The following is an 18,807-nucleotide window of genomic DNA, read 5'->3' as shown; positions in this document are numbered from 1 at the left end:
AAAAAATTATATGTCATGGAGGTTGAAATATAGTGTAGTTTTGTCAAATTCAAATATATTCATAAAAAGTGTATTTCCGGTGTAATTAAAAATCCTTACTGAGAATTCTACAAAATATTAAAAAATAGTACTATTCATTGGAAGGCACATTAGTGCCCATCATAAATAGGGACCAAAATATCTACCCCTACCGACAGGCTGCGGACCAGAAGCTTCTAGTTGACTTTGTCCGAGGAGAGGAGGCTGACTACGTGTCGCCGGCGCCAGATACGCCGCAGATGGCGACCGGAACGGTGAAACTAAGCGATTTTGGACAAAAACCGCAGCGGGAAGGGTGGTTTACCGTTGACGCGAGGCAGGGTGGGGTTCCCGCAGTGGGATCGGCCGTAACCATAGCTTTGGCAGCTTGTCCTGTTTGGCTTTGCGAGGTAATCTTCGTTCTCTGTTTTTACGTGGGTGTAATATGTGTGCGGTAACTGTGCTGTATACCGCGGTAACCATGGTCTCCGGCGAGGTTTCTCGACAAAAACAAGGGGTTTGTGTTAGTATGACGGTTGCAAACAAATTTTGTTGGATCGTAGCCTATTGCAAATAATATTTCATAAGGAGATGGTTAAGAATATTTTGTTGTCATTATTAATTTGCAGTAGGAACATGTCGTACATAATGTTGAAATACAAATATATAATGATGGGTATAAAAAAGTATGTATGGAGAAAAAATTATGTGCATGTTAGTACATTCATAATAGTTTTGTTTATAATAATGGGCAGTAGGTATAGTTATGACGCAACAGTTAAAATAAAGTTATTGGTAGTGATGTGAATTATTTGGTGAATAGTGATACGAAGGTTTATACTAGTATGTTGCAATTGAACAGAAAAGATCATGCCAAAATTTTCTCTTTTTTTTTCTCTATAACATATCCTAAATGTCACAAATATAGTTACAAAATATTTTTCTATTCTCTAATTTTTTCAGATTTTTTTCGCATCTCATAGATTGAACTATCCACGGTGTACGCGGTAACTAACTATGGGTCCGCCGTCCTGTGGCATGGACGGAAACGTGAACCCTGCTAATGACACCATGGGAAAAGCTAACGTTATCACGAAAAGGTTTTCTCTTCTCTTTTGACGATAAAGTTTTGTGCAAAGTTCACATCCGACATACCATAACGTCTAGCATATCCGTCTTCGCTAAAACGAAAATACGTAGTACTAAGGAGCCGTTTGGTTGGATCTTTTTCAGCCCGTATCCCTTACCATGGTAATCCATTTCATTAGAAGCTGTTTGTTTGCAGAGGCCCGTAATCAGATACCCTGTAATCGAATACCGGCCCAATTACGATCCGTTACCGCTCTCGGCCCGAGCGGTATCCGATTACGATACGAACCGGATACGTCGCTAGTATCTCGCATCGCACGCGAGTTGCTACCCCCTCCCCTATCGCACACGCACGACGCCACCCCCCTCCTTCCCCGTCAGTCGTCGCACATGCCGCCGCCGCCCCCTTCTCCCCCATCGCACACGTTGCGCCACCCCCTCCTCCTAGGTCACACTCGCCGCCACCCCCACCCCCGTCGTTGGGCGAGTCGCCGTCGGGCAGACTGGGAGCAGTTGGCGAGTCACCGTCGGGCGCCACCACCACTACCGCCCCTGCGTGCTTCGGCTATGCTAAGGCGATTTCCATTCTTGTGATCTCTAGGTACACTACCTCCTCTCTGTTCCTCTTCTGTTTTGTTCTGATTTTAGTTCTGTAATTCTTGTATTGTTGATTACTTGCTCGACCCGGTACTTAATTTAGTTCTGAAAAAACATGTGATATTTAGATTTGTTCGATCTGATGCGTGTCCTAATCAAAAGCTTGTTTTTTTGTTAATTATGTGTTCTAGCTGGTCTGATCATATATTAATTAAAGTAGGTAATATAAAAACAAATAGTTTTGCTCTCCATCGTCTAACGTTAATATAATCACATGTTAATGCAACAAGTGCACTGCGTATCTCTGCACATGGGGACGTAAGTACTACAGTCTACCAAGAATGCATAGACAGCTTCTTTGTTTCACCAAAGGGCCGGCCGGCTGGGCCGAGCGGGCCTAGGCGGGGGGGGGGGGGGGGGGAAGGGGAGGCGCGCGTGGGCAGGAAGGCCGGCTCGGATGGGCCGGCCTGGAGGGAGAGGTGGGCCGGCCCGGGAAGGGAGAGGGGAAAGAGAAAGGAAAAAGAAAAAGAGAGAGGAGGAAAATTGGACTTCAGCCCAATTTAAGAAGGAAGGGAAAAGGAAACCAAAAGGAGGGGAAAAGGAAAGCTCCACTTTTGCCAAATTTTAAATTAATTTGTTTGACCAAATTTTATACTTCTGCAATTTGAGTTTAAATCCCGTTAATCGATTTGCGAACCTCGATTTAATTAAATTAATTCCTTTAGAGGGATTTTTCCTGAGTTAATTAAGCTAATTATTATTTACGGATTTCTTTTACGAATTTAGGCTTAGGATAAACTCAGGGCGTGACAGGACTGCTCACTTCATGACTTATAAATCTGAAAAAAAATATGTTTTTAATGCATTTTTAGCTGAAAATGCTTAGTTGTGTACTCCGAATTTGTTCTGTACTAGTTTCTTTCATCTTTATTTTCTAGTTAGACATTTGTTGGATCGGTTTCAGAGTACTATAGAACCTCTCACTTACAGGGTTTTTGTTGTGTTCTCCACTGTCATGTTGTGTGCTCTGAAGTCTGAACCCCTGTGGTCATAGATATACCAGTGGTTTACCACTCTATTGATTCAGTTAAACTTGTGGTCTGCTATCAGCCTGCTTACTGTGCAACCTTTAGAAATGAGTTCATATTTTAAGCCTTTCTGCTCATGTCACATAGTTTCATATTTTTATTAATAAAGATTAACTTGCAATGGCAAAACTAGTTTTAACTATAGTTCTGGGTGTCTGTTAGCACGTGATCATTTTCTCTCATTGCTTATAATTTTTGCATCTGATCTTTATTTTATTTTCATGAATTTATTTTTTTCTTCCATTTTCAGATGGACCAAAGAGAAATTGATGTACTGGTGGTACAGTCACAACATTTGAAGCTTGTCACAACATTTTGTAGCTCGTCTAGTATTTATGACATTTATGCTAATTTGCATTTGAGATTGTTAAACTGGTAGCTCAGATTTCAAGATTATGTGCTTGTTGTGCGCCTAGATTTTGAGAACATGCATTAATTATCTATGTTTATTGATAGATATTATTGCTACTAGTAAAACTACAGCTACATACTTATGAACAGTTGATAAAATTGTTGGGTTAATGCTGCTATGCTGCCTATGATAATGGTTATCACATGGTAATTGTATTGAACCCCACCATATTCATTTTTGGGGGGTTTCTTTGTGAGTCAGGAAAAGGTGGAAATGCCCCTAAATTTATGATAATTGATAGCAGATCCTACGAGAATTGCATCACTAGCTTATATAGCAGCCTAGAAGCATTCTTTTTTTTAGCCAAATAGGAGCTGACAGTGATTAATTATGTATTTGTGTGATCATGTATTTCCTTGATGAATTTGTATCCCAATAAATAAACCCTGAATGATGGTCGTGTATTTGTGTCAGGTCATGATACGTGTTATGATCACATGATCCAGGGTTAGATCGGCAGCACGGTTTAATCAGGTTAATCGACAGGGAGTTATTTTCATTGTGACAGTATCAACGTTTGAATTCTCAACGATCACGTGTTTTGCTGTGTACTATGTATCATTACCTTGCAGAGCAACCAAACACCGTTAACTAATCACTATACATTACCACACCACACCAAACAAAACACGTTAACTAATCACTATACATTACCACACCACACCAAACAAAACACGTAATCTGATACGATGAAATCGGTTGCCACCGGAACTATTCCCAGTCACATTTGCGTTACCTTTGTCGAACCAAACAGCACCTAACAGGTTTAGAAAATGGCAAATTAATAATTTGAGGTTGATTAATTGAAGGTACAAATTGCACGGAAATTAGTCAGCCAGGGAAACGCTAACGAGGAAGCCATGGCGCACAAGAAATTCTTTCATTTGATCACAAAATCGTTCCAGAAACGGACCTGCATTGCAAAACCTCCCAAACTCCGGTCTCGACACTTAAATCCCAAATCCCAAATCCCAATACACATCGATGTAATATTTCTTGACGTGTTGACCACTGCCTTCTGTGTTTCTTTAAAACATGAAAGGTAGTCGTCCTTGTCGAGCATTTCCTCAGCAAGTAGACATCGAGTAAAGCCAAATAATTCAAAGACACCCAAGTCAGGAGTACATTTGTGTATGCTTGAAAGCAAGTATTAGTATTTCTCTTTATAGCGTAGGTGCTTGTCTGATCCCGGCTCAACAAAGGCATGCGATGGGTCCTACCATCACTGCTGCTGCAAAAACTTGTTCAGTGCAGTTATGTCCAACGCTGGGAATTCACTTACTGCGGTAAGCACCGCAAGTCCAAGCTTGATGGCATCATCCTTGCTCGGTGCCTGCACATCCACATATTCACATGACAGTCAGAGATGGTTAATTCCTGCTTCAGAATGTTTTGAGATTTCGACCAGGGGGGAGCAAAAGGAGGCTGACCTCTATGTTAAGGGGGAGAACTGGGTCATGGAGGGATAACCGCAATAAGAACCAGCCACCATATCCTGAAACTCGTACCTGTGAAGTAAAAGCACAGCATGATATATCACTGAGAAAGCACAGGTATTTTGCAGAAAATGGGGTTATATCAAGATATACATGGAAACTTGTAAAAACAAGCAAAGAATCACATACGCCTTCATAATTCTTTGGGGCTTTGCAGAGATTTTTATCTTTACTGATTGTGTTCTCTAAATGTTTCAAGACAGCTTCTCCGTAGTCACGGAAGGACCTGCATTCAGAAATCATATCCATGAAACTTTAGCTGACTTTTCAGATATCAAAATAGGCCCCTATTTTCTGTACTCACACAGTTTGATCATGTCAACCCTTTGTTTTGTAATCATGTCGACCAACTGAGTAAAAAAAGTCTTAAAAGGAGTATAATAAGCAGAAATGTTTGTATTGTATGTGCTTCCATACAACTGTCCAACATCCACTGCTAGTCTTACAAGTAGGGGTGGAAACAAAATGTATGATGAAAACGCTGAGAAAAATATACTAGCTAAAATGCACCATAGGCACCCCCACCAATCTATGCCAGGAAGAGTAAGCTGATTGGGATCAAACGACATCTCATTGGATATAAATGTCCTATATATAAAATAAAAATACTAATGTCTACATGTTCATGCAGAATATGGTGGAACGGGACTGCAGTTTTCAGTGTTTAAAAAAATCCATTTCATTTCATGTAATCCAACACAAATCTTGTTTCACTTCTAGCAGCATTATTACAGGCTTGAAAGACTGAAGTTAAGTCTCTTTTCACATGTTATCCACCCCAATTAACTATAAAAATTGGCAACTAATGATAAATTGTTTCAATACTAATGTCTAGTGCTAGTATAGCTGGTAATGTAGCTCCTCTTGAAAAGGAAGGGACATACCCGCCTTTCAAATCTGCATGATTCTGATCAATCTTCAATCTTATCTCCACTGCCACAGAAGCCTCCTCAAGGCCTTCAACCAAATCAGTCAAAACTTTACTACCAGCATTTGGATTCAATAGTCTGGCAGCCGCAAGTTTATTCAAAAGTTTAACCTGAAGGATAAAGAAGACCCATATCATTGGGCACACCCATAAAATAGTTGTCATGGCTCAAAGGTATGAAGGTAAATGTGTCGTAAAGAAGATCATGTTCTAACTTTTATCAGGACATTGCCCTTGGTGTTATTCTAAAAGGGAGGAATGATCCCCTTAATAGGGAAATATTTACAGTTTTGGGGATGAAGCTATAACATGGCAGAACCAGCTGTAACGTTAGCGTGGCATTGAAGTTCAAAATAAATTTTATTAGATCTAACTGGCAGATGCAAACCTCATACATTTAATAATCTTAAGTATGTAAATACCAAAGGCTGCATGAATGCATGTCTTGCGCATGATATACTACTACAGTTATCCGGTTAGACTACAATTCATTGTGGGAGTGAAATAAATGTAGCAGAAAAGGACCCGTACCATAAGATATGCTCCATCATCAAGCCAGTGATTCTCTTTCAGTGCTCCATGGCCACTTGTTTCCATAGCCAAATGTGACTCCTCACCAGTAGTATTCTGAAACATTTGCCATAACTTTCATTTCGCTCTGCCAGGTGAAATAGAACAAATTTCAGGACTATCTGAATTAAACACTAAGTCACTAAGTGGAAACTAACCAGACAAATAGCCTCATCTATTACATTCTTGTACCCTCGCTTGAAACGATGATGCTTCCCTCCTTTATTATAAAACAGATAAGCCAATGATCACTAAATAAAACAAAGTACCAAGCTGTAACAAATACTTACCAAGTTTATTTTCAATAAATGCAGTCAGCCCATCTGAAGTCACACTATCTGTCACAATTGTAGTTCCTGGATGCTAGTACCAGAGCAATTAATTTATCAGTGGCAATAAACAAAGCCATATGGGAGAATATTGTGAGGGAAAAAAAGACGGTATGATGTTCTATTTCTTAGGTGTGTTGCAGGACCCTCTGAATTGTGTCTTGAAACACAGTACAATTGTTTGATACTTCAGGGCATTAAGACCACTATAATAATATTTCCAGCTGAGTATCAGAGAATTTTGGACAAATGACGTGATTCACTCAACCTTGAAACTAGGCCTAGATGTCAGTGATTACATCACCCATTTTCTTCTGCAATCTACGCTGAGAAATGCTTGGTGCCTCAAATAAGCTTGTTGGCGGTGAGATGGTGCCAGTCTGTTCTAGACAGGGCAGGAAATCGACAAAGGTTAGGCAGTGACATGGTTCCACAAGCTCAAAATAATGACCAATGATCACTGGAATCGCGTTGCAACAACTTGACGCAGTGATGCTGAAGCAGGGCATGGCAATAACACAACAGCGCAAGGCAGGTAACTCGCTAGAATGAGAAAAATGGGCACCCCAGTTTCTTCCACCAAGACCATCAGCCACAGCCAACAAGTACCAGCTCAAGGACGGATCAACATTTGAGCATTTTTTAGGAAATATTAATGCAACACGAGGGAAGAAAAAAGCTCGTACAAGAGGTACAAAATTGGATCTAGCAATATGGATGCAACAAGAACAGGACCAGAGCACATAAATTCATCTGCTCAGCCTCTAGTGCATGTATCCTGCCAGATGTGGTTGCCCCTTGCTGCCTTGCATCAACCCCCTTGCAAGTATGCACAACTTCTTCACCCATTGGTTTAGTTCTTCCAATTTATGTTTCATTTATGGCCATTAGAATTCAAAATAATACAGATCTGTTTGTAGGAAGGGGATAAAAGGGTAAGAATAGGTTCTAGCAGATGCTGATAGAGCATCTGCAATGGGTGGCCAAAACTAAGATGGTGACGGGCGGCAGAAGGTTGAGTAGCTAAATACAGAGACAAGGAAAAGGGCTCGAGATGTGATGAAGGTGTCCCAGGAGGAAAAGATGGGAAAGGGATAGGAACAAGATTCAAAAACAGTGTAAACTGGACATTGTGCACAGACTCTCTCCTACTAAATAAGATAAACAGTAAAATAATAGCCTAGGTGTGTTCAAATAACCACAGTTTTAGAGTGTCATTCTAGATTGTCTTATAGCATAAGTCTGCAAAACTAGTGTCCCAAAACTAAATTTGCCTTGTGAGAGCTTACCTCTTCAAGAACTATAGCAGATATCAAAGCAATCAGTCGGTTACGGTTTAACTCACGACCACTTGAATCAACAGCAGCAGACCTGAAAACAGCATAATTTTAGGCTGGTGCGTTAAACCTGCAGAATTTCAACAGCTAGCTATTTTATACCTGTCAACATCAGTATCGAATATGATGCCCAAGTCTGCCTTGTTCTCAGCCACAGCTTGTGTGATGGCTTTCATTGCTGTTTTGTCCTCAGGATTTGGAATGTGATTTGGAAACATGCCTGAATATGTAATTTATAAAATGACAGGCCAGAAGCAGACTAATAACATGAAGAAAAGGAACAGGTATTACCATCAGGCTCTAGGAACTGGCTCCCGGTAGTAATAGCACCTAATGGCTTGAGTACTTTATCCTGATAGAAGAACAAATGGAACACAATCCACAATTAAAGTCAATATTATGCTCTCTCATTCTAAGTACCCAATTAGTAATGTAGCATCGTAATCATCAAATAACTAGAAGAAACATGGGTAATCAGCCATAGAAGAGCATAACTTCAACCAGATAGAGTAATCTATGAGTGATATTTTTTTATCACTAGAAGTCAATAACAGAAAATTACATCCATACTAATGAAGTGCTGGTCAATAACTCCACATAAACAATAGAAGATGGACAAATATCTTAGTTAAAAGTATGCAGGGATAATTCTATGTAATCCAAATGATCTGTGTGATGATAAAATGTATAAACGGGATACAACATATGACATGTAATGTCAGTGTTATAGGTATGGCATACCCTACAATACTGTATTTGTGTGTATGCAGGAATGCTGCGCATCCCATTGATCGTATACGGGATCTTCATATTTCAAATCAGATGCGGCTAAACGGGACATGATCGTTCTCAGATAGGACTATTCTTAGTATGATCCAGGTATGTGATAGGATTCCTAAGTCGTAAATGGCAAGACGATACCTGAGTCCTTCCAGGAAAATAAAGGATTATGTGGTATAAATACAAAGACCTCCCAAGCCACAAGAGATACAAGATACAGCTTGAAGATTGGGGAGCGCTTGCATTGTGATCAAGCCCATAAAATCCTGTTGACTTAGTCGACATCTAGGTTAGGGTAGTCTAGTTGGGAGGGGAGTTCCAATCTTGTATTCTAGTATATCTCCCAAAAATCATAGAAAGAGCAAAACAGGCTTTGGCCAACTAGATTAGGGCTATTACTTGACATAAGGGGGCCTGAACCAGTATAAAAATCGATGTCTCCTTTCTTGTGGATATACTGTCGTGCATACATTGATACTAACCGAACCCTATGCCCTATTATACCGTAGTCGGAACTCTGTCCGACGACATGTGACCATCTATAAATTCTTAACCGGAACTAATATTTGCATGTATTTATAGTCCTAGTGAAGGCCAAGGATCCTGCCGTTTGAAAACTTCTTGGTAATTTCATGAAATTCACATATTTTGGAAAAAACAACCATGAGTATCACAAAACTACATTTTAATGAATTTCAATGTATCCTAACTAACTTGGTCTACTATAAAGAAAAAACATGATAATTAGCATGATACAATCACTAAGAAAACTTCCACACTGTTGATATAAATGTTTCCTCATTCTGGTGATGTGGCACAGATGGTGACAGTAGACATTGGACCTTAAAACATACTCCAGCAGACTTATGTTAACGTTCAGGTCCATCTGGTGCATAAATCACCGTCTGTAGTGTACGTCTGAGTACAGTTCATCAGGCCCACTAACGAGCATGGGAATTCACTGAAACCTTGGTTTTGAGACAGCTATGTGAATGAAAATGTAATTTTGTAAAAACAGTTTCTGGAAAATTATCTTGTACTTAAATTTCTATATTGACAGGAAAAAGGGCAAAAGATTCAAAGTTGCCAGACTGAACATGAAATATGATTTTGTTCCTTCCTCAGTTTGCATGTTCAACAAGAAGTGGATAGGTAATACTGGATATTACTTCAATAGGTCATGCAGACACTCAAAATATGTTACATTATCTAATCTGCTGTTGGATATGTAGTGTATGTATGCAATGCTGAACCCTTGAGAATATTGTAGCCATTGGACAAATTTAACTGTTACATTGAAGACATATGAGAAATAATCGAATATACTAATTGATTAACAGATGTAATAGAACAATAAAGAATACAGGAGCTCAATAAAAAATGCCACATTGATGAAGAATAAGTAATGGAAATAAAGACGTTACCACAAAAAAGCCACCCGCTCCATTCCCTGCATCCACAACTATGTGCAGTCCCTCCAGTGGGTTTTCTAAGACCAAATGTGAACAGAAATAAGCACCAGGGGTTTTCTCTTCTTTACCTGACTGCTCAGATGAAACCCTATTTTTTCTTTTGAGAATGTAAAGAATATAAATGATGGAAAGTGGCACAGTGGTCTTCACAAGTGAAGGGAACTGTACTGAACACATGTATAAAGAATATGCAGTAGATAGCAGGATGATTTTCTATTAAAATATATAAATTTTGTATAAGATAACAGTTAAGCAAGCATCTGAATTATATATGGTCCTAGAAAAAACAAAGGTGACCAGAGACCGAAAGCAAACTTAACTAGAATGAGTAACAGTGAGCAACTTCTATTGAGCACACTTTGTTAGAGCAACTCCAAGAGAATGGTAATCTCACTTGCTATAGCTAAATTTAGCAATCTTGCATAAAAATTATGCTCCAAGAGAATGACTATATGAGTTGCCATGCTATTTGAATGGCTAAATCTGAGTTCTCAATGGCTAAATCTGGCAACCCATTCTACCACAAGCAGAGTTGCTATCTGTGGGTCCCACGTGGGTGGGACCCACTTGTCATCCAAATAACTAGTATATGCACAGATATTTCACTCTGAAGATCAACGGTCAGTTGACTCGGCAGCTCCCTTCACCTGGCGCTGCCCCACTCTTCAGCAGCCTGCCGCCCTCCGGCGACGTCCATCTCCGGTGGCCGCCCCGCCCCGCTCTCCGGCGCCACCTCCTCCACCCCGGCGCCGCCCCGTGCTCCCTCCTTCCCCGGCTTCCCCAGCTGCACCCGGCTCCCCCGGCGCCACCCCCTGCCGCCTCCTCCACCCGATGTCGCCCTCTACGGCAAGCTCGCCGCCTCCTCCAGCCTGCGCCGCCCCCGCTGCTCCCTCACCAGCGCCGCTCCATGGGCACGACGGGCAGCTCCCTCTACCCGGCCGCTCCCTGCCTTCCCCTCACCGGTGCCACCCCCTACCGGCCTGCTCGACGGTGCCGCCTCCGCTACCCGGCGCTGTCAACTCCCCGACAAGAAAAATGGATTCTTCTAGAATCGATCCATCTACACGTATAACTTGTTGGTTTAGTGCTAAGAAAATTGAAGGTTTATGCTTGCATTTGCATCATCCAGTACTGCTACATGTTTCTCTTCGGTATTTCACAAACCGAGTTGTTTACTGAGAAATTGAAGGATTTGGAGAGTGGGGATGAAGAGTCTTTTGGAGATGCTATGTGAATTTGAGTTGCCAAACCTAACATGAATGGCTAAATTTTGATTTGGAGAGTCAAAATTTAGCCATTCTCTTGGAGATGCTCTTATATGTGATAAATAAGACAGTAAAAGGCACAACCACACAAGTTATCTAGTTGTACATCAAAAGTTGTGCAAGTGAGTGCTAAGATATCTGACTGAAAACTAGTCTAGCAAAATAAAAGTTATATTGATTAGTATATATAGAAACACCTTTTTTTCCAGCAGATTTACGGACTGCTTTAACAAGATCGGATGCATAAATTGACATATAGTCAACAATATTCACTTCTCCCTTTGGAGCTTTCTCTAATTCTTGTATGTCGCCATGAGAAGATTCTTCATATATTTTAGAAGCACGCTCCAAGATATCCTTGATGTCACCCTTATTTAAACCACCGTCACTTGTAAAAAATTTGAGCCCATTCCGGTTGTATGGAAGATGGCTTGCTGTAAAGAAGTGATGACAGAATCTTGGTTGGTTAAGAACATAGAGAGAATTAAGGGCCTGTTTGGGGGAGCTTCTCTCAGCTGCAGCTTACTTCTCTCAGAAGCTGTCCCAAACGGTACACAACTTTTGAGAATTGTAGTTACAGATTCTAAAAAATGAAATAAGAAGCCAGAAGCTGGGTTTCAAAGCTTAATTCTCAGAAGCAGGCTACAAAACAGCTGCTTCTCAGAACCTAAAAGCTCCCTCAAACAGGCCCTAATATCTGTTATTTCTAGAATTAGAAATCTCAAAACTGTGACTGAACATTTGTGTAACAAAAGGAAGGGAATAATTTTCCCAGCCACTGCAAATATGCACCATACTGGTTCTGCCACTGAAAGAGTGTCTCAACTTCGCTACTACCAATACTGTTTTGGGCTAGGCATTATGCCTGATAAAATAAAACTACCCAAAGAGAAATCACACTAAAGATATAAATGGAGATGGAATCAATATATGGAAGTGAACATAGATTTTTCAACTTTGGCATGGAATTGTAGCAGAAGCAAACCCACTGGTTGCACCATCCTGACACAATAAACCCTTGCTACCCAACTTCTCCCACCCATCACAACTGTGGCAGTGATTCTTCATATTCTGCCCAAGGGGATTAAAAGGGAACAGAGTACATGTCTTCACTGGCCCTGTGGTGCTTTCATTGGTGAGGCTTGGGTGCAATGCAAGTAATGATGTCTTGGTAGTGATCGCTCCCTAAGGAGTCTATTCTAGAAGAGAGAGAGAGAGAGAGAGAGAGAGAGGATAAGACGATGGGATGGGAATATGTAGTAAGGGTGTTAGATCATGTATTTGAGAAGGAATGTCAAAAGGAAAGGTTCAATGAGGAAGAAACAAGGGACAAGATGATCTTATGGAATGCCTGTATTTTGAAAGTGAATTTAACTGTCGGTTGTGGAAAATATAGAATGTGGGGCAAAATTGGAGTGGGGGAAATGACATACATACTTTCAGTGGCAATGCCAAGATGGCATACATGTGCAACAGCAAGGATAAAAAAATTGCAATAAATGAGGATTGTGTAGTCAAAGAACCTCGGTAAAATTTATGTGTTTTGCAAAGTGTTTGTGCATCATTTAATAAAAAAACTCTTGCGTATTCATATGAAGAAATGCTTGCTTTCTAATGATTCACATTAAATTGGGGATAGCACCTGTTATCATTATAGCTCCATCAACTGGGCAATGATTTGTCTCATCTTCTGTAAGTGTACTGTTGAACATTGCTGGCGTTGAAGCCAATCTACATCATGAATTGTCAGCATTCAGAAATGAATATTGGCACGTTTTTACTTGTTAAACAGAGGTAAGAAAGAAGACTAAGGCAAGTTGTGGAAACATTTGATGTAGTTGTCTAGTTGAAATTAGTTCTATGGGCTTGTATTAAGTATAAGAATTGATCTGCACAGTTTCTTGGTAAAAAAGAATCACATGTAGCAACAGAATTTCATCAATCAATTAAATTCTCAGCATGAAATTGAAGATCTTGAATGAATGTAAGAAAACTAAAGATTCACTCACCCAAATTGTAGAACATCATGTCCTGCATTGGTAATTCCAAGAGTAACTGCATTCTGACAAATGATCACTTTTTAGTAGATTGTACTAGCAAAATTATGAAGGTCCAAAGTGAAGAGCTCAAACAACATAAACTTGTCAGAAGTCATAACTGAGATTTTTCTGTACAGTTACCATCAGAATGCACCAACTTACATGAATATATAATGAAACAACATTACTGGAAAAACATAAAAATGGTATCAGAGAAACACATGTTCTCAATTAATATGTATAACAGTATCAGAACTAAAAACACAAATACTTCAGCATGTACAGAGATATTTATATTATAATACTACCTCTAGTTTTGTTAAATGGTGTTGGTTAGTTCAAAAATGAACTAACCACCATCATTCAATTGAAAATGGAGAGAATATTCATAACTGTATATACCTTTTTGTAAAAAGAATAAACAGTAATTTACTTTCTCCGTCTCAAAATAAGATCATTTTTGCCTCCTCTTGTTTGTCCCAAGATAAGTTTATCTTTGAGGAATCATTGCATAGGAATTTGTGAAAGTAGAGAACAAATTCATTGGAAATAAATAAAGTGGAGGATAATTGCATTGGGATTTGATAAAGTCATAAGGGTATTCTAGTATTTTTGTTTTTGTATTGGTATGTGGGATGGGTGAAAACTGTTAATTCGGGAAAGAGGGAGTAATCAGTTGTAAATAGGAGACGAAAATTAATGCAGCAAAAGGTACAGCTTTTCAAGGAAGCATCTTTGCACAGTTTTATATCGCCTCCTGAGTAAAATAGTGTTTGTTTGGACATCATGTGTGGAGCTCTACTCCCATTTCCCAATTTCCAACTCAGGAAATGAGAACTTCGACCTGCCATCTATCAACTCCAACAACCTAATGGCTCCAACATACATGTACCAATGTATGCTCCAAAAGCCAAGTTCAACTCTCAATATATATGGAAGGAAAGAGATCGGTATCACTAAATAAAGTGAAAGATTTCAGTCAAATTGCATTCAAGAAAAAAACCAATCTTTAGCTAGTACAAAATTAAACGCAAATAGTTGCTACCAGAGAGCATAGACATCTTTCATGCCACTTTATATTTAGACAAAATAGACTTATAATTGAAAGCAGCAATGATAAAAATGTTTGCAGATGTCAGAACAAAAGATTTTCTTCACCTCCATTTATCTTTCTATCAGAGTGCCTCTTGGTATTTAGTTGAAATAAAATTTTGTTAGTTACAAACTTTTAACTAACATATGAAACATTAGTTAGACAATAAACAGGACTAGTTGGAAAGGTTGTTTGAGAAAGGTGCAAATTATCAATAGTTGAAAAAGAATTTTGGTATAATAAGATGTTAGTATGTTACCTTAATTCCTTAAAGCATGCAATGCATTATTTTTTTTCGAACATGCAGGAGATCCACAATGCATCATTTTCAATAAAGATTAAATGAAAGAGGAGTTGAAAACAGGAGCCACCTGCAATTTCTGTGCAGAAATTCGAGAATCATGTCCAACAGAAATTCTTAAGCGTCTCCATCCATCTTCTTTCTTCTTGTTTAATAACCATGCAGCAAAGGCAATAGCTATTGCTTCAGTAACAGGCTCTGTGAGATTTACAGGCTCACCTACGACCCCAGCAACAGCAACACCACGAATATCACTGCAAAAAAAACAACAAAATAAAAGCAACTGTGTAATCATGGATGCAGAACAAGAAACTCTTCAACTTTCACAAGAAATGTCATAATCCCCATATTTCACATTATGAAAGAACAATATAAGTTCATGATAATCACACAATCCCAAAGAATTAAGAAAGGTATAAGTTCATGATAATCACACAATCCCAAAGAATTAAGAAAGGTATATGCCCATGACATAAAACAAAAGCTGATCAAACATGACTTTTAACTTCTAATCTGATGTCTGAGGAAGGTCTTCTATAAGGAAAATAATCATCTAAGAAATAGGAATATGGAGAAAGTATGGTCAAATAGACAATAAATTTCAGGAAACAAATGACAGCTAAAACTGCACAGTAAGCTGCATACATTGTAGACACAGATACAAGGCATCTCCTTCAAGTGTTGTTAATAATAGTGCCATTGTCAAACATTTTTTTGGTTTGAGACCTTTAACACTAGATTATCCATCATGTGTATTTTTAGCGCTATGCAGCCCAAAATGCATGTGATTACTTTTTAGGGAAAAAATGAAGTCAACCCAAGTTGAACTTGCATTTATACAGAAATTTACCATTTGACGGTTGCAGCTGAAACAGGAAAATCTACTAGACAACATTGTTCAAATTATGTGACGCTGTGGTGTTTTACAAAAGAAATATTTTTGTAATTAACTCTTGTACTTTATTTTTGAATATTCTGAGTTAGGTTAGCAGTTATAATTTCAAATCAGACGTATATTTATAATTGAGACCTTGCGTCTTGTTACACCATGCATTATGTGCCACTCTCACCTTTACACTTTGAAATAGCTATTGAGTTTCAGTCTTATTTGAGTCAGCAAAAAAAAAAACCTCTAAAATACAGGACAAAGTCCAAAACACCAAAGCTATTAGATAGGTAATTAAAAATGAACCCAACAGAACTAGACATAGCATGACAACAATAGTCACTGAGCTTCCAAAACATCATAGTTCGAAACCATATGCTCATTAACATTGCTTAAAAACAAACGGCCATAAAATTTGACCATAGAGAAAAATTCATAGTTGGACTAGAGAGCATAAATCATCATAAAGAGAGTAAACCTTGTAATACCTGCCATTCTGGAGCTTTAAAAAATCAACTTTCTCAGAGGATGAAATAACACTGCTACCTTGAGCAGCTGCAATGGATGATAATGTAAGTAACTTTTCAGATTGCACGTAAAGTCATATACACATTCAAAAAAATTAAAAAAGAAAAGTATGGTCTATCATAAGATCACTAAAATGAGTTAGTGAAAAACTCCTAACGTAATACTAGTGAGCATTGAGCAACCTGATCAATGAGAGCCTAGAACACACCATTGCAGCTAATGTGTGCTTGTTTGCCGGAGCTAATCCATGTTGATATTGTATTTAACCGCTTGGCTGAAGTAACAACCAATCTTAATCTACATTCCTGGAAAGAATGCATGCTGCGGGTATCGAGGGCACGAAAGTCACTCAGATTTCTTGTGCTGTGACTAGCCCGTGGGTGATGTTGTGCCAAGAATGCATTTTGAATGGTCTTCCCTGATAATGCTGCACAAATTTTAAAATCTATCAGATCTTCTAATGTCAACTTATAAATGTTAGAGAGGATAATTGTTTATTTTAGTTATTATCCAAACATTTTGGCTAAAATAGCATAGTTTTTTTCAATGTGATGCAAATAAGTAATCACACTACCCTACTTCTCAATTAAGTTGTTTAGGTACAAGAACTCAGGTATGTCTTAAGTCTTTACATGGGCTCCATACCATGTACTCTGGGAGTAGAGAGTAATAATGGCAGGGGTGTAACAACAGCATGAGGAAGTCTCCTGAAAACCAGTATAATAGTGGTACTCAGGAGCAGGATTGAATTGTTAGATAAACTTATATTCAGGAACTAATGGGCTGATTTTGTTCCATATAAGCCAACATTCAACACAAGCTAATCACTGTATTAGCAGAGGTGGGAGATAAAAAGGATGAAGTCTGTTAGCCATCAGAAGATCTAACTGTCAGGTCACCGATGAGATGAAAGTTATCCGTCTTTAGCGAGATTACCGATCTATACTCACGGCTTATTAGCTATCTGCTTCAGTATTTATTTATTTATTGTTGAAACAAAAGAACTCATCAAATAGAAGGATTTCCAATTAAGCTGGCGTTTAAATAATTCGATTGCTCCTGAGATCAACAATGCTACACGTCTTCTATTAGGGCATCACTTTGGCATGTTTCTTTGAAACAAAAGTATGCATGTGTTCTATCAGAAGCATGGATCGCAGTTCCTCTCTAACAAAATGCATCATCTTTTTCCGTACTTTCAGTTTCAATCAAACCAACAACCACTGTTTAACTGTAAGTTAGCCAAATTAGTCAGCATAACAGATTCACAAGAGCTATAGGCTCAACCGATTTGTAAGAGCCCAACGTATATATAGCAAGAAGTAGCACACCACAGCATATAATGTGTAAGGCCCAATTCAAGTAAGAACACGAGGCACCGGCCCCTCAAGGAGGGGAGCGGTGACCAGAAGGGACAGGGGTACGCTGCCACCGCCGGCGGGTGACGGCCGCGTGGGTACCGGCTTCGGGGGCTGTGGCGGAGTCGCTCCACGGTCTCCACCCCCCCCCCCCCCCACACGGCAGCCGGGAGCTCCGGACTTGGAGCTTTTGGATCCATTCCCAGTCGGAAAGGGGAAGGGGAGGGGGGAGGCGGAGGCATGCGCTGACCTGCCATAGCGATGCGCGGCGGCCGGCGGAGGCGACGGCGTGCGGGGACGGCGAGGTCGAGGACGGGGGGAGAGGAGAGGTTGTTGGAGAGGAGACGAGATGAGAGGTGCCGCATCGGAATCGCCGGTAAAATCAAAGAGTTTTTTTTATTATTTTCTCTTTCCTCAGAAAATTAGGATATTTAATGATTTGTCATTATTACAGGTACTCTTCGGTTCTTTTCGAGCATTTGACTATTCGCTTTATTTGAAAAATTTTCAAAAAATTTTTAAAAAATAATCACACATAAAATACTATTCATATTTTATCATCTAATAAAAATAAAATTATTAATCGTAAAAATAATTTTAATAAGATAAAAAGTTAAATATTGTATAAAAAATCGAAAGTAGATTTGTTTTGGGACGAATAGAGTAGCTGTTAATCTACGTGTCTACCACATGTGGACAATAACCCACGTATCGTCGATAGAGAGAGTGACAAGTTATTAAACCTAATATTGTAGCAATTGCAAATAATTAAATGACTCCGAGAAAATTGCTCCATTTCTGTGCTGCTACCCTTAGCCACGTTGGAGAGTAACTAGGGCATATTTAACTATTTGTCATTAGTTCAGCCCTCCTCTCTCTTGTCACGCACTGAGTTTTAGCCTAGCCCAATAAAACTTTTTTCTAAATTAAATATTAAGAAATTGTGTTTGTTTAACCAGAGAAAATAGTCCAAAAGAAAGTATTTAAATAAAGGGTTAATTAGATTAATGCCATTATAAATTTAACAATTTTGAAATATGTCATTACTATTTGAGTAACTGTAAGGATGCCATTATAATTTCAGAACTACTCGAAATATGTCACTCCATACCCTTTTGGTCTATTTTTTTAAAAAAATTTGGACCATATTGTCCCTCTGTTGTTCCACTACTCCCTTTGGAGGTGCAAACGGCAATTTGGTCCAAATTTTTTTTATAATGG

The 18,807-nt window shown here is 39.1% G+C and overlaps 1 protein-coding gene across 2 annotated transcripts; it reads right to left on the bottom strand.

The window, feature by feature from the left end:
• Positions 1-4,067: 4,067 nt before the first annotated feature.
• On the bottom strand, positions 4,068-17,924 carry LOC102721461 (phosphomannomutase/phosphoglucomutase). 2 transcript variants are annotated; one of them, XM_006657598.3, is made up of 18 exons: positions 17,837-17,899; positions 16,437-16,655; positions 16,189-16,255; positions 14,885-15,068; positions 13,391-13,443; positions 13,024-13,112; positions 11,579-11,815; positions 10,069-10,133; positions 8,156-8,216; positions 7,967-8,084; positions 7,817-7,898; positions 6,489-6,561; positions 6,357-6,418; positions 6,160-6,255; positions 5,585-5,739; positions 4,830-4,926; positions 4,635-4,712; positions 4,068-4,537 (listed from the first exon to the last, which is right to left on the bottom strand). In XM_006657598.3, exons 1-18 carry the CDS (start codon positions 17,841-17,843, stop codon positions 4,427-4,429), a joined length of 1,854 nt encoding a protein of 617 aa, XP_006657661.1. In that variant the 5' UTR covers positions 17,844-17,899; the 3' UTR covers positions 4,068-4,426. The 2 variants fall into 2 exon arrangements, with proteins under 2 accessions (XP_006657661.1, XP_015695201.1); XM_015839715.1 differs by lacking the exon at positions 16,437-16,655 and having other exon boundaries at positions 17,837-17,924.
• Between the last annotated feature and the right edge of the window lie 883 nt (positions 17,925-18,807).

Source organism: Oryza brachyantha, chromosome 7 (genome assembly GCF_000231095.2).
Source record: "Oryza brachyantha chromosome 7, ObraRS2, whole genome shotgun sequence".
NCBI classification, from domain to species: domain Eukaryota; kingdom Viridiplantae; phylum Streptophyta; class Magnoliopsida; order Poales; family Poaceae; genus Oryza; species Oryza brachyantha.
This window is presented reverse-complemented; position numbering and strand designations above follow the sequence as displayed.

Coding starts and splice junctions, on each gene's coding strand:
- LOC102721461 (XM_006657598.3), bottom strand. Junction 13,113..13,390: donor CATGATGTTCTACAATTTGG/GTGAGTGAATCT, acceptor TTCATGATGTAG/ATTGGCTTCAACGCCAGCAA. Junction 6,256..6,356: donor TAGATGAGGCTATTTGTCTG/GTTAGTTTCCAC, acceptor CAAATGTTTCAG/AATACTACTGGTGAGGAGTC.